General features: G+C 42.8%; 1 protein-coding gene across 3 annotated transcripts in view; it reads left to right on the top strand.

Moving 5' to 3' along the window:
- SLC66A3 (solute carrier family 66 member 3) overlaps positions 1–17,573 on the top strand; it is a 34,592-nt gene extending 17,019 nt beyond the window's left edge. The window contains exons 6-7 of one of the 3 annotated variants that reach the window (XR_010599431.1): positions 7,859–7,941; positions 8,017–8,086. Coding sequence is in view for 1 of the 3 variants with exons in the window: in XM_065587703.1 (XP_065443775.1) it covers positions 10,261–10,430 (170 nt within the window). In the remaining 2 variants the exon portion in view is untranslated. Of the gene's footprint in view, positions 1–7,858; positions 7,942–8,016; positions 8,087–10,260 lie in introns of those variants that run through there. The other 2 variants (XR_010599430.1, XM_065587703.1) reach the window with 2 other exon arrangements.
- Positions 17,574–23,215: the final 5,642 nt, after the last annotated feature.

Below are 23,215 nucleotides of genomic sequence, written 5' to 3'. Positions count from 1 at the left end.
AAAAACTACTCTCCCTCCAGTGCATTACCCGCCACTGTCCATGCTGGAGCTGAGCATCAGGGCACCAGTGCAACATCTCCCCCTCCCCATTCCGTGCTAGGGCTCTCTAGTGCAACATTCCCTCCCTCTCCTCCCCATTTGTGCTGGGGCTTCAAGCCAGTGCAACATCCTCCCCCTCCCCATCCATGCTGGGTCTGGGACTAGGGTGACCAGGTGTCCAGTTTTCAACCAGAACACCCGGTTGAAAAGGGATCCTGGCAGCTCTGCTCAGCACTGCTGACCAGGCCATTGACTGTGGCTAGGGTGACCAGATCACAAGAACAAAATATCGGGACACATGGGAGGGGGGCCGCCGCCGAACCAAAAAACAACCACCACCAAATATTGGGACAAATGGCGTCCCAACCATACATCATTCGGGATGCGGGACAAACAACTAAATATCGGGACAGTCCTGATTTTATCAGGACATCTGGTCACCCTAACTGCGGCGCTGGCAGGCTCCCTGCTAGCCTCTGCTCCACGCAGCTCCCAGGAAGTAGCAGCCAATAGGAGCTGTGGGGGAGGCGCCTAAAGACGGGGCAGCATGCAGAGCCGCCTGGTCATGCCTCTGCCTAGGAACTGGAGTAAGGACATATCGCTGCTTCCAGGAACCGCCCGGAGCCTGCACCCTTAACCCCCTCCCGCCCACCGAACCCCTCTATCCCAGCCTGGAGCACCCTCCTGCACCCCAAACCTCTCATCCCCAGCCCCACCAAGAGCCCAGACTCCCAGCTGGAGCTCTCATCCCCTCTCCTATCCCAAACCCCTGCCCTCATTTCTGACCCCACCTCAGAGCCCACATCCCTAGCTGGAGCCCTCACCTGCTCCCAGACCCCTGAGCCAGCCCAGTGAACATGAGTGAGGGGGAGGAGTGAGCGGGCCCCGGAGAAGGGGTGGGGTGAGGGTGTTCCCTTTGTGCAAGGTACGTTGGCAACTCTAGCTGGGAGGGGAGCCCTCAGGGCTCTCCAGTGCAATGCCTACCCCCCCATCCGTTCTGGGGCTGAGAACACTGGTCTACAATTTTTGAGACGTCGTCTGCTTCAGAGATAAAATGTGCTATTTATTATGTATTTTGATGTGCTGAATTCAAATATGACAATTAAAACAACTGATTGGCTACTGTTTATAAGATGTTTAAGTTTTTACATTTTATGTCTATGTATATTGTGTAGATAGTACAGTTTTAATCATAAATTGTAAACCTAGGTCTTTTCATGTGTTTATGGTTGCTTTACATGATAATATTTCACCTGTCCTGTTTATGTAACACTTTAAAAATCAGCAAAAGGGTTATATAAATAAAATTTATTATGAAACAAAAGGCAAAAAACTATTCTGTAATAGTTTAGTCCTATTCAGTGTCTACTCGGCGCTTCTTGGCTTGTCTCTTGTATTCATTAAATGGAGCATCTCTTGTCACTGTCCAGCAATAGTCTGCAAGCATTGATGGGCTCCATTTGCCCTGATAGCGTTTCTCCATTGTTGCAATGGCCTGGTGAAATGGCTTGCCGTGCTCGTTGCTCACTGCTCCGCAGTTTGGTGGAAAAAAATCCAGATGAGAGTGCAAAAAATGTATCTTTAGTGACATGTTGCAACCAAGGCTTTTGTATGCCTTGAGGAGGTTTTCCACCAACAACCTGTAGTTGTCTGCCTTCTTGTTTCCGAGAAAATTTATTGCCAATAACTGGAAGGCTTTCCATGCCGTCTTTTCCTTGCCACGCAGTGCATGGTCAAATGCATCATCTTGAAGAAGTTCATGAATCTGAGGACCAACAAAGACACCTTCCTTTATCTTAGCTTCACTTAACCTTGGAAATTTTCCATGGAGGTACTTGAAAGCTGCTTGTGTTTTGTCAATGGCCTTCACAAAGTTCTTCATCAGACCCAGCTTGATGTGTAAGGGTGGTAACAAAATCTTCCTTGATTCAACAAGTGGTGGATGCTGAAAACTTTTCCTCCCAGGCTCCAATGACTGTCGGAGTGGCAATCTTTCTTGATGTAGTGGGAATCTCTTGCACGACTATCCCATTCACAGAGAAAACAGCAGTACTTTGTGTATCCAGTCTGCAGACCAATCAAGAGAGCAACAACCTTCAAATCGCCACAAAGCTGCCACTGATGTTGGTCATAGTTTATGCACCTCAAAAGTTGTTTCATGTTGTCATAGGTTTCCTTCATATGGACTGCATGACCAACTGGAATTGATGGCAAAACATTGCCATTATGCAGTAAAACAGCTTTAAGACTCGTCTTCGATGAATCAATGAACAGTCTCCACTCATCTGGATCGTGAACGATGTTGAGGGCTGCCATCACAGCATTGATGTTGTTGCAAGCTACAAGATCACCTTCCATAAAGAAGAATGGGACAAGATCCTTTTGACGGTCACGGAACATGGAAACCCTAACATCACCTGCCAGGAGATTCCACTGCTGTAGTCTGGAGCCCAACAGCTCTGCCTTACTCTTGGGTAGTTCCAAATCCCTGACAAGGTCATTCAGTTCACCTTGTGTTATGAGGTGTGGTTCAGAGGAGGAGGATGGGAGAAAATGTGGGTCCTGTGACATTGATGGTTCAGGACCAGAAGTTTCATCCTCTTCCTCGTCTGACTCAAGTGAGAATGATTCTGGTGCATCAGGAACCAGCAGTCCTTCTCCGTGGGGTACTGGGCGTATAGCTGATGGAATGTTTGGATAATGCACAGTCCACTTTTTCTTCTTTGACACACCCTTCCCAACTGGAGGCACCATGCAGAAGTAACAATTGCTGGTATGATCTGTTGGCTCTCTCCAAATCATTGGCACTGCAAAAGGCATAGATTTCCTTTTCCTGTTCAACCACTGGCGAAGATCTGTTGCACAAGTGTTGCAGCATATGTGTGGGGCCCACCTCTTGTCCTGATCTCCAATTTTGCAGCCAAAATAAAGGTGATAGGCTTTCTTAACCATAGTGGTTATACTGCGCTTTTGTGATGCAAAAGTCACTTCACCACAAACATAGCAGAAGTTATCTGCACTGTTCACACAAGTACGAGGCATCTCTGCTCACTTTGGCTAAACAGAAATGTGTCCCTTTGCAAAATCAAACACTGACAAATAAGAGAGCACGACACTGTATGATTTCTAGAGCTGATATAGGGCAATTTGTTCAGCAGAGTGATGTAAGCTTCGTTGTGATTGCATCATCCATGACTTCTAGGAATAACATGATGCAATTTGTATCATGTATGACGCAATACCAGCTTCAGATTGCATCATTCATTGTTTTGCCTATAAAGCAAGTACTGTCCAAACCCAGTCATAGATTTATTCATAGATCCAGTCAAAGATGTATTTTAGTCATTTCTGGTTTAAATTGAGATCCCTTCCCTTTATAACTCACTTATCCTCCGCCATTCCCAAGTCAAGGGTCATGTATACTGACCCAATAGCATATCTTGAAAACTAGAGCCAATCAACAATTTAAGCATCATTTTTGTTCTCAGTGACCCAGAATTAGTAAAGTTTGACTACATTTATTTCAGAAGAATTTTGGCTGTAGAGCACCTTCACCACCAGTATCACCGCAGCAGCGAGACCTTGGCTCCCAGGCCTGGGCTTCAGGCCAAGAGAACGGGCTGGTATCTCATGTACTTTCAGCAAATGTTTTATAAGTTTCCATTCCCCAGAAAGCATGTTTTAAGTGAAATGGGATAGTCCTTGACCTTGGTTTCATTCTTAAAATAGGCCCCAACACAGGAGGCTGACTGCTAAGCTTGCCTGAATTCAATTGGAAATAGAATGCTACTTTCTTAAATTAAAAATCCTTGCTTGTAGGAAGACAAGAATATTCACACAATTAACCTCTTATGAAATACGCGATTTGCTATAACAAGGAGATCCAATAGACGTTGTATATGTGTGCTTAAAAGTAAACCCATTTTGGCCCAGGCTCATATGACTTACCTGAAACGTTAGTCAGCAGTTAGTGCTCAGAACTAGTAGTTTTGAATTCCTAGTAATGCCAAGATTCCCCCAGGGAATGGTAACCAATCAGGTTATTGATTCATCCTTGCAGGCTTATTTTAAAAAGCCTTGACTTGAAAACCTATTTATTTATGGAGTTAGTCTGTGTAACTTAACCTTCCTACTGTTGTCACCTTTATCCACTATCCCCCACGCACTCAATTATCTTTCTCCAGCAGCAGTTGCATCCTGTCTTAATTTAGACTGTAAGCTCTTTGGAGCAGGAACTGTCTTTTTGATTTGTGTTTACACAGCACAATAAGGCCCCCAATCCTGACTGGCACCTCTGGGTGCTACTGTCATACAAATAATAAGAAGCAGAGAATTGTATGCTCCCTTTTTGCAATAAGTTTGCTCAACTTTGTAAAGTGCATGCAGCTGCTCTGGTGCTATTCTCATCACAAGCCCTTGAAAGAAATAATAATGATTCCCAAGCTGACAGACTCGGTCATACAGGTGGTGCTGCTCTTTACTGGCAATGCTTTATATAGAAGGAGCAGATGCACTGATGTTTAGATCTGCTGAACTGGAGTCACAGCTTTTGGATTATGTTTGAGAGTAAAGTCATTGGTAAACTGCAGCCTACATAAAGATCTCTCAACCAAGCCTCCACCTTCAATCCAATCACTCTTAGAAACTCACTTCTGCTATAAAACCTACAAGAATCAAATGTATTATTAGGGTTACCATACGTCCGGATTTTCCCGGACATGTCCGGCTTTTTGGGACTCAAATCCCCGTCCGGGGGGAAATCCCCAAAAGCCGAACATGTCAGGGAAAATCCGGCGCCGCTGGGCGGCCGGGGGGTGGGCCGGGCCGCTGGGGGCCGGCGGTGCTGGGCGGTCGGGGGCCGGCGGTGCTGGGCGGCCGGGGGGGGGTGCGCCAGGCCGCCAGGGGCCGGCGGTGCTGGACGGCTGGGGGTGCGCTGGGCCGGGGGCTGGGGCCGGGGCGGGCGGTGCTGGCCCGGGGCCGGCACCCCAGGGCCCGAGCCGAGCCAGGCGGAGACGCTGGGGCCGGCCGCCGGAGGGGGCCAGACTGGACTGAGCCTCCTCGCCCTACCCTCCCAGCTTACCTGCTGCCTGCTTCCTGCTTCAGGCTTCCCGCGAATCAAATGTTCGCGGGAAGCGGGGGGGGCGGAGTTGGGGCGGGGACTTTGGGGAAGGGGTGGAGTTGGGGCGAGGGCGGGGCTGGGGCCCCATGGAGTGTCCTCTTTTTGGACACTCAAAATATGGTAACCCTAGAAAATTAATCCTTAGTTGGTAAGACCTGAACCCCTCCTATAAATAGGTTTGTTTCTAACCAAAAACAAATTGTGTGTGTACATGCATGTCAGTGCATGGGAGAGAGAGAATCTATGAGTGACTTACATTTGCAAAGTATGAAGTGTTCCCCATTGTGTGAAGTTGCTAGGAACAGCTGACTGCATATACATTGCCAACTCTCCCAACTTTGCTAGAAATGCAGTTTTAGTCTGAAGATTAACTATGTAAAAATGGCATCTTTTCTCTTCACACATCCTGGTCTGTTCAGGGTCATAGCTGTGGACCTGGTCCAGTTTTGCAAAGCTGTAAGCGCACATGTAACTTTATGCACTTGCAGAGTCCTTGTTGACTTCATGCTACACACTCACTTCAGTATCCCCAGGATCAGGGTCTTTCTGAGGAGTAAGCACTGCTTTTTACTCATTAGCCTGCAGATCTAATATAGCTAAGAACAAGTGAGTTAATTACATACCAATTGCAGGATCAAATTATGTCCTCTCACCTCCTTCTCCTAGCATATGACTAAGAGATTGTTTGACCTACAGAATTATTACTGGTACTGATGCATGAATTATATGGAAACAGCCTATCTAGCTAGCCCTGGGTGAGTAAGCAGGATTGGCAATTAGAAAATATCATTTATTTGTGAACTGAGCAGATATGATCAGTAAGTCAGAAATACACCCAAAGTTACACAATGCCATTTCACAGCGTTACTTTTCAGAATAGAACCTTGCATTAGAGGTGTCAATACCAATGAGAAGGTGGTGCCAAAATTTAAAACTTTGTTTATGTGTACAAGGAATACATGATGTTATGTGGTATTAAGGTTTTATGGGCAACATTTGGGATTGGCCTGGAGAAGCCACACATGCAAGTGAGTTCAAGCAAATGCCAATACCACATACCACCACAACATAGATTCTGCTCCTTCCATGTGTTTTACAGGAAAATTATTTTGAGAATGTTGTAAACAGTTTTAAACAGTTTTTTATTGGCACTGTTTCTTGTGTCCTTCCACCTGTAAAGTCACCTGATTTAATTACCTTGACTCTAGTTGTACAGAACTCACCTCAGTACTAGAATACTCTAGCTTAGCAGTTCTCAAACTTTAGCAACCCAGGGACTCCCATTTTGATTTAAAATTTTTTGCAGACCCCCAAACCTCCCCTGCTGAGCCCCAGGCCCCACCCCTTCCTCCCAGCACCTCCTGGACGCCACTGAACAGCTGTTCTGTGGCATGTAGGAGGCACTGAGAGGGAGGAGGAGGAGTTGATCAGCAGGGCCAGCGGCCCTGGACATGATTCCGTCCCCTCCCGGGCACTTCCCGTCCCTGCTCCTCCCTCTCTCTCCCAGTGTCTCCTGCACGCCAGGGAACACCTGTTCCCCCTGTGTGCAGGAGGCACTGGGAGGGAGGGGGAGGAGTTGATCAGCAGGGTCCATGGACCCCCCCGGAGTACCCTTGAAGACCCCCAGGGGTCCACAGACTCTGGTTTGAGATACGCTGCTCTAGCTAGACGTGGGGCCCCTCCGTAGACCCGACTCTCTGAATGCCGTATCTTGCAAGAGTATATGACACAAATACTCCAGAAAGTTGCACTAGTGTCTAATAAACTTTCAGCTGGAGTTCAGGTGTTAGTTTTAAGTCTTAAATGGTTTAGGAGCCAGTTACCCAGGGAACTGTCTCTCTCCCAACCCCAAATACTGCTACATTTGAGATCAGTAGGTACTTAAGCTAGAGCTCTGTCCTACAGTTTCTCTCAATTCTACATGTGGACTCCTTGACTATGGCATTTGATTTCTTTTTGGTGGGCCAGAGCTTAGATTTTTACAGGAGGCCAGAGGGTTAATATATTTTTTGTGAAAGTTTAACATGGTGTCAGGGAAAACTTTCTGACAAAGATCTGTTATGGTATGGCATAGTCTCGGAAGGGACGTAGTAGAAGTTCCATTACTTGAGACATTTACAACTAGATTTTTCACCACACTCATAAAGATCCAATAGGAAATGAAATGCACAATCCTGCACTGACAGTGAAATGCTCTGGATGGTTTAGTAAGTATTTTCCACTTCAAGGTACTAGGATTCTGCAGTTATTCAGCATTTTAAAACCATTTTTATTACCTCTTTTTTAATTTGGAACATCGTAGGTAGGATTATTATAATAAATTGAGAAATTGGAATTATTCCAAAGGCAGGTCAAGGAAGGTTTCTCATAGATTATGATTGGGGTTTGAAGATCTGAAAGCTTATTTTCCTTCTCTTGTAAATAGCAACTGTTTGAACTAAACCTTTCAGACACTGTCATTGAGACCTTTGTGTGAAAGTGTTGGCCAATCTGTACAGCTTGTCAGTTCATGTATATACTGAAATAGACTGCAAGATCTTCAGGCCTAGGACTTTGTCTTCCTGAATGTACAGTTTGTACAATGGGACCCGGATTTGGGCATTCCCACAACGGACAGGTTTTTAAAATGAAATTGTCAATGAACCTATCTTGTTATAGTCTCTGTGGGCAAACAAACTGTTCAATTTTTTTCTCTTTTAGCTTCCTTGTGTTTCTAAGATACCAGAGTTACTACAGTTATCCCCTAGAGACTTACCTGGAGTACCCCATCCTCATTGCACAAGGTAATACTTTTTTCTTGTTTTATATTCTACCTTGTCCCTGATTTCCTATCTGTAATGACTGATCTTTTCTTTCAGATGTCATTCTCCTGCTCTTTGTTCTGCATTACAGTGGCAACATGAAGCAAGCTTTGCCTTACATAGTCATGTATCCTTTGATGTCTACTCATTTCTTCTGGCAGCTCTTTAACAGAAGACTGAGCATTTCATCTCCTAGCGCCATTGATAGCCACATTCAGCCACCTTTTAGTGTGCATTTCTTATTTGCGTGCAACTTCCTTAGATCCCAGTAAAACCCTTTATACAGCATAAACTACATTGGTCACTGATTTTACTGGCCCCACAACTGAGGAGGAGTGAGACTAATTCATAATTTACATTTGTGTCAGATACGTACAGTGGAAAATATGAAGCTTCTTGTAATTCTTTTACACAATTACGTCAACTGTGGATGATACACACAGTGACTTTTAGATGCTCCTTTGAAAAGATACACAGCTTTGGGTTTACATTTGGCACGGGACGCTTTGGAGCAGGGCTTGATAAATTTATCAGACACCAAGCAGAGATAATGTGAAAAATGAGGGTGGGGGAAGCACCAGCAGTAGTGACTGCTGAGCAAGTGACTGCCCTGCCATTCCTGCTGCTGCAGCAGGGGAGAGGGCTGGGATTTACAGCAGCTCACTGTCTTTGGGCTCTGGTCTGGGGCTCCATCTTTCCTAACAGCTTCAGCCTGCAGGTACGTGTTAAATGTGAAACTCCACCTGCTCTCTGTTTGGTGCTGGGGGGGTTTATTATCTTCCCTGCCAAGAGCTCCAAGGCTTCTGGCTGCTGCTGGTGGGGAAGCTCTGTGGTACTTCTCCCTCAGAGTCTCCCGGCTCCTGCAGGGCAGTGGCTGGGCGGGTTTCGGCTACCCTGCACCTCCCATCTTCTGTTGTTTGGCTCCTCCTCACACTTGGGTAACCAGTGCTGCCACTTGCTGCTGCTTTAAGGGTGGACATTATTCTTGACAATTTCACTACTATTTCTAGGGTATTGAATAGCAGCAGTAAAACAGTATTGTTAATTTCACTCTGCTGCTGCCTGCAGACTTGTGCTCTCGCAACATTAGATTAAAATTTGTAATAAATAAATTACAACGCAGTGGGTTTTTAAAATGCTGCTACTGATAGAGCAACTTATTTGAATTTTACAAAACTGCTATAAAAATATTGAACATTATGGTCCTGAACTTTAGCCAGGTATGTGACTATTCACAAGAATAGCCTGATTGATTTCAACAGGACTACCAATTTTCCCAGAGGGGTCAGCTAGTTTAAAAGCAACTCTGCATCTTAAAATAATGGCTAGAAAGCTCTTTGCCCATTCTCCTGATTATCTGAATTTTTGATTATCCGATCTGGCCCCGGTCCCAATTAGATCAGGTAAACAGGGTTCCACTGTATTTTATAATTTATTCTAGAAGGTGTTTTGAAAATGAACTCTTCTGAGCTGTTAATGAGCAGTTTCCAAGTACTGTTTTGTCTCTCATCTCTATTAATAGTTTGAGAACATTCCACTACCCCATGGAGCACACTTAGTTTAAAAGTAACTTTTGTTTTAAGTTGCAGTCACCAAATGTAGTAATTGTTACAGTTCACGTTTTCTATTTCTCTTAGAGCCTGTACCACAAAACTAGACCAATTGGTTTCTGGTCAGTTTCACTTGGTTTCATAGTTTCTTAGTAAGATTCTGTAATGTTTAGGATGCAACCAATGAAGGAATTTTTTTAAATGTCAAAAGTATTTCTACTTAAAAAAAAAAAAGTCAAAGTATACATTTTAGCTCTAAGCTAAATACTTTCTTATTAGATGGAACTAGAAACAGCTGTCTTTTTTTTTTTTTTTTTGGTATCCTTTTCTGCAGAATTTGTGTACGTTAATCAGTGCAGCAAGTAAATTTGCTCAGCTGCGGTGATTTCGGACAAGTGAGTGCCCTGACCTGGAGTATGTCTGCATACATATGTGCAAGTAAGCAACATGCGAAAGCATTGGGTTTTGTATAATAAAGCGACTTCCCCAAAGCCATTACTGTTCCTAATGCATCTGTATCTACAGCAAGAGGCCTTGTCAAATCCATAGTAAATCTGAATCTTCCCCGGGATAGCTTTCTATATTATTATCTAAAAGTAATGGTGAAATCCTGACCCTATTGAAGCCAATGGAATTTTGCCATTGACTTCAACCTAGTCAGGACATCGCCCTACGTTTAATTGTTTGACCATATTTGAATGTTATCTTTCTTTAAGAGAATAGGTTCTTTTATGCACTTTTTCATCTCTAGGTTACTCTCTGCTGAGGGTGACGGAGGCGCCCATCTGTCGCCCTGACATTTCATTTCGGGAGGTATGCTGCCTGCCAGGAGCCCGTATCCGAAATGTTACAGAGGCATTGTCGAGGATTATCCAGCCCTCTGATTACTACCCCATGCTACTCATCCATGTGGTAGCGTAGGTGGTATTCTCTTTGATTCTTCCTGTCAAAGGTAGGGGCCCAGGCAGAGACAGATGCATCAAGGAGGTGAATGCCTGGCTGCGAAGATGGTGTCACCAGGAGGGCTTTGGCTTCCTAGACCACGGGATGCTATTCGAGGAAGGACTGCTAGGCAGAGATGGCGTTCACCTTTTGAGGAGGGGAAAGACCCTATTTCGACACAGACTGGCTAACCTAATCAGGAGGGCTTTAAACTAGGTTCGACGGGGACAGGTGAGCAAAGCCCACAGGTAAGTGGGGAACATGGAGACCTGGGAGATGGGTCGGAAACGAGAGGGAGTGTGGGCTATATTGGCAGAGAGAAAGGAGGGTCAGGACAAAACTGGGAGGTAAAATCAAACCAGTATCTTAGATGCCTATATACAAATGTGAGAAGTATGGGTAATAAGCAGGAAGAACTGGAAGTGCTAATAAATAAATACAACTATGACATTGTTGGCATCACTGAAACTTGGTAGGATAATACACATGATTGGAATGTTGGTGTGGATGGGTATAGCTTGCTCAGGAAGGATAGACAGGGGAAAAAGGGAGGAGGTGTTGCCTTATATATTAAAAATGTACACACTTGGACTGAGGTGGAGATGGATATAGGAGACAGAAGTGTTGAGAGTCTCTGGGTTAGGCTAAAAGGGGTAAAAAACAAGGGTGATGTCATGCTAGGAGTCTACTACAGGCCACCTAACCAGGTGGAAGAGGTGGATGAGGCTTTTTTAAACAACTAACAAAATCATCCAAAGCCCAAGATTTGGTGGTGATGGGGGACTTCAACTATCCGGATATATGTTGGGAAAATAACACAGCGGGGCACAGACTATCCAACAAATTCTTGGACTGCATTGCAGACAACTTTTTATTTCAGAAGGTTGAAAAAGCTACTAAGGGGGAAGCTGTTCTAGACTTGATTTTAACAAATATGGAGGAACTCGTTGAGAATTTGAAAGTAGAAGGCAGCTTGGGTGAAAGTGATCATGAAATCATAGAGTTTGCAATTCTAAGGAAGGGTAGAAGGGAGAACAGCAAAATAGAGACAATGGATTTCAGGGAGGCAGATTTTGGTAAGCTCAGAGAGCTGATAGGTAAGGTCCCATGGGAATCAAGACTGAGGGGAAAACCAACTGAGGAGAGTTGGCAGTTTTTCAAAGGGACACTATTAAGGGCCCAAAAGCAAGCTATTCCGCTGGTTAGGAAAGATAGAAAATGTGGCAAAAGACCACCTTGGCTTAACCACGAGATCTTGCATGATCTAGAAAATAAAAAGGAGTCATATAAAAAATGGAAACGAGGACAGATTACAAAGGATGAATATAGGCAAACAACCCAGGAATGCAGGGGCAAAGGCACAAAATGAGCTCAAACTAGCTATGGGAATAAAGGGAAACAAGAAGACTTTTGATCAATACATTAGAAGCAAGAGGAAGACCAAAGACAGGGTAGGCCCACTGCTTAGTGAAGAGGGAGAAACAGTAACAGGAAACTTGGAAATGGCAGAGATGCTTAATGACTTCCTTGTTTCGGTCTTCACCGAGAAGTCTGAAGGAATGCCTAACATAGTGAATGCTAATGGGAAGGGGGTAGGTTTAGCAGATAAAATAAAAGAAGAACAAGTTAAAAATCACTTAGAAAAGTTAGATGCCTGCAAGTCACCAGGGCCTGATGAAATGCATCCTAGAATACTCAAGGAGCTAATAGAGGAGGGATCTGAGCCTCTAGCTATTATCTTTGGAAAATCATGGGAGACGGGAGAGATTCCAGAAGACTGGAAAAGGGCAAATATAGTGCCCATCTATAAAAAGGGAAATAAAAACAACCCAGAAAACTACAGACCAGTTAGTTTAACTTCTGTGCCAGGGAAGATAATGGAGCAAGTAATTAAGGAAATCATCTGCAAACACTTGGAAGGTGGTAAGGTGATAGGGAACAGCCAGCATGGATTTGTAAAGAACAAATCATGTCAAACCAATCTGATAGCTTTCTTCGATAGGATAACGAGTCTTGTGGATAAGGGAGAAGCTGTGGATGTGGTATACCTAGACTTTAGTAAGGCATTTGATATGGTCTCACATGATATTCTTATTGATAAACTAGGCAAATACTATTTAGATGGGGCTACTATAAGGTGGGTGCATAACTGGCTGGATAACCGTACTCAGAGAGTTGTTATTAATGGTTTCCAATCCTGCTGGAAAGGCATAACTAGTGGGGTTCCGCAGGGGTCTGTTTTGGGACCGTCTCTGTTCAATATCTTCATTAACAACTTAGATATTGGCATAGAAAGTACGCTTATTAAGTTTGCGGATGATACCAAACTGGGAGGGATTGCAACTGCTTTGGAGGACAGGGTCATAATTCAAAATGATCTGGACAAATTGGAGAAATGGTCTGAGTTAAACAGGATGAAGTTTAACAAAGACAAATGCAAAGTGCTCCACTTAGGAAGAAAAAATCAGTTTCACACATACAGAATGGGAAGAGACTGTCTAGGAAGGAGTACGGCAGAAAGAGATCTAGGGGTTATAGTGGACCACAAGCTAAATATGAGTCAACAGTGTGATGCTGTTGCAAAAAAAGCAAACATGATTCTGGGATGTATTAACAGGTGTGTTGTGAGTAAGACATGAGAAGTCATTCTTCTGCTCTACTCTGCTCTGGTTAGGCCTCAGCTGGAGTATTGTGTCCAGTTCCGGGCACCGCATTTCAAGAAAGATGTGGAGAAATTGGAAAGGGTCCAGAGAAGAGCAACAAGAATGATTAAAGGTCTTGAGAACATGACCTATGAAGGAAGGCTGAAAGAATTGGGTTTGTATAGCTTGGAAAAGAGAAGACTGAGAGGGGACATGATAGCTGTTTTCAGGTATCTAAAAGGGTGTCATAAGGAGGAGGGAGAAAACTTGTTCACCTTAGCCTCTAAGGATAGAACAAGAAGCAATGGGCTTAAACTGCAGCAAGGGAGGTCTAGGTTGGACATTAGGAAAAAGTTCCTAACTGTCAGGGTGGTTAAACACTGGAATAAATTGCCTAGGGAGGTTGTGGAATCTCCATCTCTGGAGATATTTAAGAGTAGGTTAGATAAATGTCTATCAGGGATGGTCTAGACAGTATTTGGTCCTGCAATGCGGGCAGGGGACTGGACTCGATGACCTCTCGAGGTCCCTTCCAGTCCTAGAATCTATGAATCTATGCAGAAAGGGTCTCAGTCTTTAAAAATAATGCAAATCCAGGCTAGAAAAATAACAAAATGTGTAGCTCTTATGTGCATTGCAATTGTCTTCCTATTTTGTCCTCACAACTTAACATCCTAGTACTTTCCATTAGTTAATTACTATAATACACCTCTCCCTCGATATAATGCTGTCCTCGGGAGCCAAAAAATCTTACTGTGTTAGAGGTGAAACCGTGTTATATTGAACTTGCTTTGATCAACCGGAATGCGCAGCCCCCCTCCGGAGCGCTGCTTTACCACGTTATATCCGAATTCGTGTTATATCGGGTGGTGTTATATCCAGGTAGTGGTGTACCAGATAATTGACAGCATTGGAACATCACTGATCAAACATAATATGGAGCCAAAAATCATACTTTTTTCTTCATTTAAATAAATGATTTATATATAATTCTTTATTTCATTAGAAAAAAAATGAAAGGATCTCAAGCCATTTTCCAGCAATAATCTTAAAGACATAGCACTAATTCAGGAAAACATTTAGAAACATTTGCTAAACATTAGGTCATGTCATGAACAGGAGTAAACTTAAGCATGTTCCTAAATCCAGGCAATAACTTGTAGAAGGTTCTGGTGTGTAGGTTAGTTATCCTAGGCAACTCCTGGTAGCAGTTCATACAAGAGGGCCTGCTACAACTGTTAATTAGAATTGTCTTTTGCAATTATGTCTTGTATTTAACTCTCTTAGAAAATTACTGCTATAGCTTCTGATCGTTACTCAATTTGTTTTTAACTTACTAAAATATTTTCTAATAGCGATATTGTGTCAGATCACTCCCATTGTGAGACATGATATTGATCCAGAGATTAAAGCCAGAAGGGACCATTATGGTCATCTAGTCTGACCTCAAGCATTATACGAGTCCATGGAATTTCACTCAGAAATTCCTGCAGTGGAGGGAATTATTCTTGTGTATAGCATATGTGAGACATGGACAGAGATATATGGGCGTATATAAATTCTCCAATACAGTAAACTGGTGAAATTTTGCTCTAGTTTTTAACTGGCAATTTGATACAGAAATTAATAGCCAGCTGAGAGACTGAGATCAGCCACCAAAAGAGAGAAGAAAATGGTAAATAAGAAATAAAAGAAGCAATGAGCTTTTGCCTTACCGGGTGGTAACATTTTTCCATTTGAAAATTTAGAATATCAGCATTTTGTTTTATTACTTTCAAATGAACTCTTAAAAAGAAAAAAAAAGGAAAAAAGAAAAAGCGAGCTCAGGGTTGGGGCTTCATTTTTGAGGCTCTAATAAGTGTGGGGGTACATTTAATATGTGGATATTTGTATGGTATTTTTTGCTTGATTTTTCTCTGAACTGCAAAGCAGAGATTTCATTGTTTTTAGTAGTTGGATGCATCAGCAGATCCTCTCTGGCATACTATCCACAATTCCTTTAATGTACAGCAAGAATAGTTACAACTTTAATGACCACAAATGATCTTATGGGTGAGTAATATATGAAATTGTCTTCATTTCTTCACTGCCTCGCTATCCAAAGATAACAGCAGTCTGTCCTGTTTTGTGAGCTGTTATCCAGTTCTCAGTAGAATAAACTATGTAGCTGAGTGGTTTATTCTAGCAATGGAACTGGATTACTGCTGAGAAAACAGCACAGAGTTATTATTATGGCTAGGAGTTTAACACCCATGGGGAAGACGATGTGAAGAAAAAACTGTGTGTGTTCATCATAGGGAATGTTGGCAGTTTAAAAGGCAGCTTCTATTCTTAGAGAAAAATAGATAAAAAAATGCCTGTGTAAAGGAAAAACAAAAATCCCTCTTGCTGTTGGAACACATGGTAATTGAGTAGTGACTTTTCTCAAATGGATAAGATATCAAAAACAGCTCCTTCTCTCTCACTGGTAGACTTGCATATTTAAAAAAACAACACCCCTATTCAAGAACTGTAAAACTATTTAAATTATTTGTACTAGGTTAAAATTTGAAGGAAGTACATGAATAATGAAACTTACATTTGGCTGAAAGTAATGTAGATTGCGCTCATGCTGTCACCAACCAGTGCAGTCAAGTAAGAGATTGGCTGACAACACATGGAATTCAGATACCATGTGATGGGCACCTTAGATAGAATAAATTCATTATAAAACTAAGGGATGTTTAAAATCAGCCTTTTACCGTGGGGGGAGGGGGGGGGAGGCAGACAAAAAACAGTGCATTTGAGAAAGTGACCCTGCCTGTTGTTGGCATTTCAACTGCTCAAAGTAGTACAATCCAAAATGTCATTTTTAGTGGAAAATGACTAAATTTTCACATGGTAGAAAGCAGTTTTAGACAATGGAAATGAGTAAGTCAGTATTTTTGATGTTTTACCAGAATGAGCTAAAGAAAATTGCTCCATCGTATTACCCAGAGTGAATTTTAAAAGGACATTAGTACCCATAAACTGCACCAAAATGTAGCACAATGAAAAACAGATGGGAGCAGTGACATTTGGACTTTAAACAAAAATGTGGCCTGTCAACTGTTTGAGGGTTGAGAGCTCGCACTGGATTTTCCCTCATTGTTCTTGGTTACTCTGTATCTGGTGGTATGTGGTACAGTGTATTTATAAATATCACCAGCTCGTAGAAAAGCTTTTTTTTTTTTTTTTTTGTATATTTCAGTGTATTGTTTACTTCATAAAATGGAACAAATGGGATAAATACACATGTGCGGTGTCAGGTGAACAGAGAAACTGCTTCTTTGATTTTTCAAATAGATTGTGTAGCCTTACTTCACAAAAAAAAAAATCTTAAGGTAACCAAGACGTTGAGCAAATCTCATTGTTTCTTTCAAAATTGTGTCAGATTTTTGCCTATGAAACTCTGGCAATTACCAATAAATGTTTACTGTTAGAAAAAAAAACCTCACAAGCCTGAACTTAATAGACAGAGTTATTTAAATAGAGTATGACATATGTTTATATGCTCCTGTTAGATGCACGTGATGAAAAAAATAGGTATAAATTGTGTGAATTTAAACCAGATTTATTAAACTTGCCATATATAGCAAGTTCATTTTTAATGTCAAAGTGATTCAAAGAAACAGATTTACATTAAGGAATCTAGATGTATTTATTTTTTAAATAATTATGGGTATTACTTAACAAATCACTATTCAGCAGTTGAGGATACATCTGCTGAATTCATCCCCCCCACCCCACCAACAAAACATGAACCTGGATATTATTTTCAGAATTTTTGATGTCTGACATATGGGTTCCTTCCAGTATTTTGAGGAAGTCCATTAAGGAGTTGTGGAAGGTAAACTGTTCAGAATGTACAGTAGTAAAACTTTGTGAACAAGTTATTGTATCCTGTGGAAATGGCAGCAGTTAATGTTAGCATTCATGCTTACGACAATTTATTAATTGAATGTTTTTCTCCTTCTTAGTTCTAGTCCTTTTCATAATTATGTTGGTTCTTAATATATGGGTCACAGCCACAATATTGCGTTACCGGAAGACTGAAAAGACTGATTAGATGACAGCTTCTCTCCAGCTGCAACATATTTCAAACAGTTTGGATCAAAAAAAATATAGTGAAACCTGAAGAGACCTCCATGTCCAGGCAGCCTTCCGTATGCCACCTGCCTCATATTATCCCTTAAAAGATTAAGTACAACGTTGCTTACGTTTTATTACAATTAATACTACTTAAAAAAGCATATTTTATTAGAAGTAAACTTTATTGGTCATTGAAGACAGGTTTCAGTGGTACCTGACATTTTCTCTGGGCTTTTTTCTTTCTTTCATATTTTGCTCTATATAGTTTCCTCTGTTTTTTATTCCTGGGGGAATTCTGTGCCTAAAAATTCTGTGCACAATATTTTAAAATTCTGCATATTTTATTTGTTAAAATAACACTATATAAGCATGCCGGTTTCAATTATTTTGGTAATTTATTTCAAAATTCCTGTCAGCAACTATGTCTGTACCAATACAGATGACAAAAAAGAGTTAAAGAAACCCCTATGACAACCCAGTTTATGTTCCTCTGCCCCCTCCCCCCCAGAGCCCAGCCACAGGGCCAGACACCCACACCCCTCCCCCCAGCCCAGACATCTGCACTCCTCCCCAGCAGAGCCCAGTGGGGGCACCCACCATACCCTCTACCCCCAGAGCCCAGCCACAGAGCCAGAAACCCGCACCGCCTCCCCCCCAGGGCCAGACACCTGCACTCCCTATTCCCCCAGGGCCCAGCTGCACGGCCAGACACCCACACCCTCTCTCAGCCCCGGACACTCATCTCTCTCCCCGGAGTCTAGTCACAGGGCCCCCAATCCAGACACCCTATCCTCCAGAGATCCAGAGGGAGAAACAGCTTGATGCTGGGTTCCAGACTCGTACAAGAAACTCCATACACCACCTCCTTTCTTCAGGGCATGCTGGGAACTGCAGCTGCTGAGAACCCTCCAGCTCCATCCCCGTCTCCCCAGCAGTGTCTTCTATTTGTGAGCTGGGCTCTGCAGTGCTAATTCTGCGGGGGAAAGAAATTCTGCATAGAACAGTAATTCTGCGCAAATTCTGCATTGCACAGTAGCACGGAATTCCCCCAGGAGTAGTTCTTGTAACACTCCAGTTCTTTACAGATTAAGGGTAATCTTTTCAGCAATTTTCTTCAGTTATATAGGTATAGTTTTGTACCTCCAAATTATTTTGATTTTCTTTTTGCAACTGTATGATCACAACTTATTAGTAGATGCCCCTCTATCTTTTTTTGTAAACAGATCTGTAGTTAGATATCTAACTACCAATGGAATCTGCTAAGAAGGAAACCAATTGAAAATTTGGCCTTAAATTTGTAATTAATTTGTAGTATCGGAGCAAGCTAGGTTTGCCGCACCCATAGTGAATATATCAAAAGCTCCTTTCATCCAATTAAAAAGCTTATATCATCATACAAAACACTCATAAGTCAGCTGTTTCTGTCTTTATTGAGATAAAAGCAGAAGTGCATCTATTAACCTTTTATGGATCTTTCAGTCCTACAGCTCTAACCCATACTCATTCGGTGGGTGTTCAGTTGCTCTCTAGTAAAGGCTGGGCTACATAGAGAGGTTAATGTGTAACAAGACAGGTTCCCCTGGGATGCCCCCTCGTGGCTAGAAGTGACCCTGCAGGTGCCCCAACATCAGTTTCTCCTTCCTAAGGTTCTTCAAACTCTACCTTCACTCTTTAGTCCAATAATGCCCTGGTTGTAATCTAATTTATTAATGTAAATGCTTCAAAATGAGCCCCAAAGTCACAAAGTACAATCCATCACCATAATACAAAAGCGAGGCTCTTCTTCAGCCTCCCTCTTCGATCAGAGCAGGGGGTGCTCAGAGTTCTCCCCAGTGTCCTCTAGCCAACCCTCTCCCTTCCTCTCACCACAAATGAACAGCAGAGTGTCCTGTGGCACTTTTAAGACTAACAGATGTATTGGAGCATAAGCTTTCGTGGGTGAATACCCACTTCGTCAGATGCATGTAATGGAAATTTCCAGAGGCAGGTATAAATATGCAGGCAAGATTCAGTCTGGAGATAACGAGGTTAGTTCAATTGGGGAGGGTGAGGTGCTCTGCTAGCAGTTGAGGTGTGAACACCAAGGGAGGAAAAACTGCTTTTTTAGTTGGCTAGCCATTCACAGTCTTTGTTTAATCCTGATCTGATGGTGTCAAATTTGCAAATGAACTGAAGCTCAGCAGTTTCTCTTTGGAGTCTGGTCCTGAAGTTTTTTTACTGTAAGATGGCTACCTTTACATCTGCTATTGTGTGGCCAGGGAGGTTGAAGTGTTCTCCTACAGGTTTTTGTATATTGCCATTCCTGATATCTGACTTGTGTCCATTGATCCTTTTACATAGTGACTGTCCAGTTTGGCCAATGTACATAGCAGACGGGCATTGCTGGCACATGATGGCATATAGAACATTGGTGGACGTGCAGGTGAATGAACCGGTGATGATGTAGCTGATCTGGTTAGGTCCTGTGATGGTGTTGCTGGTGTAGATATGTGGGCAGAGTTGGCATTGAGGTTTGTTGCATGGATTGGTTCCTGCGTTAGAGTTGTTATGGTGCGGTGTGTGATATCCACACAAGGAAATAAGGAAACAAATCAACAGAACCAGACGTGTACCCAGAAGCCTCCTGCTACAAGACAACCCCAAGAAAGAAACCAACAGAACTCCACTGGCCATCACCTACAGTCCTCAGCTTAAACCTCTCCAACGCATCATCAGTGATCTACAACCCATCCTGGACAATGATCCCTCGCTTTCACAGACCTTGGGAGGCAGGCCAGTCCTCGCCCACAGACAACGTGCCAACCTGAAGCATATTCTCACCAGCAACCACACACCGCACCATAACAACTCTAACTCAGGAACCAATCCATGCAACAAACCTCGATGCCAACTCTGCCGCACCTCCAGCTGGAGCCCTCACCCCCTCTACCCCCACTGCAACCCCCTGCCCCAGCCTGGAGCCCCCTCCCATACCCTGAACTCCTCATTTCTGGTCCCAACCAAGAGTCCACACCCCCAGCCAGAGCCCTCACCCCCTCCAGCACCCCAACCCCCAATTTTGTGAGCATTCATGGCCCACCATACAATTTCCATACCCAGATGTGGCCCTTGGGCCAAAAAGTTTGCCCACCCGTGGAATACAAATATACTAAATATGAAAGAGAAAAATGGGGTGGGGTTCATGAAACTTTGTCTTTGGAGATGCCACATTGATCAATATGTTATTAATGACCAAATATTAACACATTTGTCTGGATTGTATTCCCTACAGTTGAACATGAATCTCCAGCTACCAATTAGATTCAAAACCCATTCTTGGGAATAACTGACTCTGTTCCAAATAAATATCTCAGCTCAAGAAAATCTCTTAGAGTTGTGAAGTCATCACATGCTGAAAGCCAAGTTTGCAAACCAAACCAGGAATCCTGTTTCTGTTAAAGAAGTGTATGAAGAACTCCCTGATGAAGTATGAAAGTGCTGCTTTCATACGCTTCTAGTTACCTGGGCAAGTCTGGGTTTTCAGCAATGATTTCTGTGAAAACTAATCACCAAAATGGTTTAAACTTGGAAAATGACTCACATCTGGCACTATCAGAGATTCAGAAACATTGAGCAACTGTGCAGTTCAAAACAGGCCCATTCTGCTCACAAAAATCTTAGGCCGTGTCCAAACATGCCAAAGAATTCATATTTTCACATTATAGTCTTAAAAACCCAATTTAGATTGGATTATATAATTAAAGAAACTATGTAGATGAATACGGTCACAAAACCATCCAAACTCTAATGTCCTGAGTCAGTTAAAATAAACAAACAAACCTGTATTTGACTGTGGGAGCCAAGTTTTAAAATATCTGTAAGGGAGCTACAGACTATTCTCCTTGAGCCACACAATATCCCAAGATGTCTTCTCCTTCCCTGACCACTGTGGCAATAGTGATTGCTGAGAACTGAGACTCTTTTCAAAACAGGGAGATGAGCTCTAAAGAAGATAGAAAAAAGCATTCCCGCAGGACAGAACAGGCTTTCTGCAGGATATTACAGATTCACATTTGAGGAATTTCACCTGATAAAACGTACTTATCCACTGTTAAGATAAACTCCTAGGTTCTTTGATACATCACAATCAATCCAAGATTTGAAAAAGTTCCAGAGCTAGATGCGACTGCAAGTTGAGAGGAGCCTCCATTTAACTAGTCCTCTTAACAAGGCATGATTGCTATCCCCTTCTTCAGAAGGAAGATTATTATCCAGTCATCCTTCCTGCCAATGTATATGGAGCTAAAGAAAAAAAATGTATTGAAGATTTGGAGCCACTAGACTGAATGTCACTTACTTCTTGTGAAGGACCATGAAGATATGGAGGTCAGTGGAAGCGAGGTAGTCTCCCAGCCCCACCGTTATGCTTGCTATGCTGGTGACTGCCATTTTAATTATTTTCTTTGTTACGTGCTGTTCCATCTCCTCCCAGCTTCTTGAGTGCTACATGTAACAACAGATTCCTGTAAATCTAAGCAGGTAAACTGGAATTTGCAGCTTTAATCTCTCAGGGCTTATCTACATGTTGTGGCAGAATACGCCTGAGGGGTGTTTTTTTGTAGAGTACGCAAATGTGTTGCCCTAATTACCCAGTGTAGACCCGGTTATGCTAATATGAACGAGGTATCTGGTAGAGCACAACAGCAGTATTTACACGGGGGGGAGTTAGAGCACTCTACCTATCACACTCCTCTACAGCACTTTGCTGTACTATGTAGACAAACCTTAGCAGGTGACAGTGTTAATAATTCCCCCACTTTTGTCCCCAGGGACACTGGACTTTAGAATGCAAAGACGTGGCTCCGAATATATGAAGCACCTCCATAAATTGGAGGTATCGAGAGTTCGCCAAGATAATCAGTGTGACAAGCTGACATTCCTGCAATATCCTGAATAAACCGTACTGAATTGAATTTATGTAATGAGCTTTAATACTTTTGGAGTTCATTGTATTAAAAATGCAATTGTGTATGTGTTATTGTAGAATTATATGTATTTAACTTCAGTAGGACACTGACTAATGCAATCTCTGGCAGGTATTAGGAATTTCCAAGGGCTTTTGGAAATAATACACGTGAAGCAGATTTCCTAGGAAATACCTGAGTGTAAGGGAATGCAAATGACCCACTTTGAATCCCACTTTTTAAAACTGTGCCCTGAGGATGAAAATTAATTACCTGGTCCTGGAAACTCCAGATCAAAAGTCCCCTGAACAGTATAAAGGGTGAACAAAACTTATGAGTGTGCTTGTTCTTAGCTGAAGCTGTGATGAACTTGTGATCACAAAAGAAACCCCTTAGGTGAGGTTTGGAAGGACTGCTCCGGCAAGAGCCCATGTTAGGGTGGAGCTGATCTCTGGTAAGATTAGTAGCATGTCATGTTCTTTTACTGTTTACTCTGTAGTGCTTTTACCTTAAAGAATCAAATAAAAGTTATTGTGTGGTAATTTATAATTGCTGACACTCTCTATCATCAGTCTCTCAAGAGAAAGCAAGCAGGTGCACATGGGCAGTCTGCTGGGATTAACACCGTGAAAGCCAGGAATGGTGCAGCCTGGAAATACCCCAGTCAGAAGAGAGAGAGAGACACAGGTCTCCACCCAAGAGAGGCAATGACTGGGGTGTTAGGAGCCTGAAAATGGGTGCACTTGCTTGACCATTTAGGGGATATACAAATGCCGTTGCCCTGAATTGTGACAATTCGGACTCCCTGTAATTTGTAGACTGTTGGCCGCCAGTATTTACCCAAGGCCAAAAGAAACATTTCCAGAAAACCTGCCAATTACTTGCCTCTGCTCAATCAGGAAGAACAATAGCCAGCAACTGGAGCTCACACAGGGAATCTGAGGGTACATCTAGACTGCAGTTACTAGGCATGATTGCCGCGTGAGCCAACATACCCGAGCTAGCTGTAATCTAACTAACCCAGGTCCTGGAGCAGCGAAGCCATGGCAGTACAAGCTTCAGTTTGGGC

This window comes from Chrysemys picta, chromosome 3 (genome assembly GCF_011386835.1).
Source record: "Chrysemys picta bellii isolate R12L10 chromosome 3, ASM1138683v2, whole genome shotgun sequence".
Classification (NCBI taxonomy): Eukaryota; Metazoa; Chordata; order Testudines; family Emydidae; genus Chrysemys; species Chrysemys picta.
The sequence above is the reverse complement of the archived record's forward strand: the minus strand, read 5'-3'. Positions and strand labels throughout refer to the sequence as shown.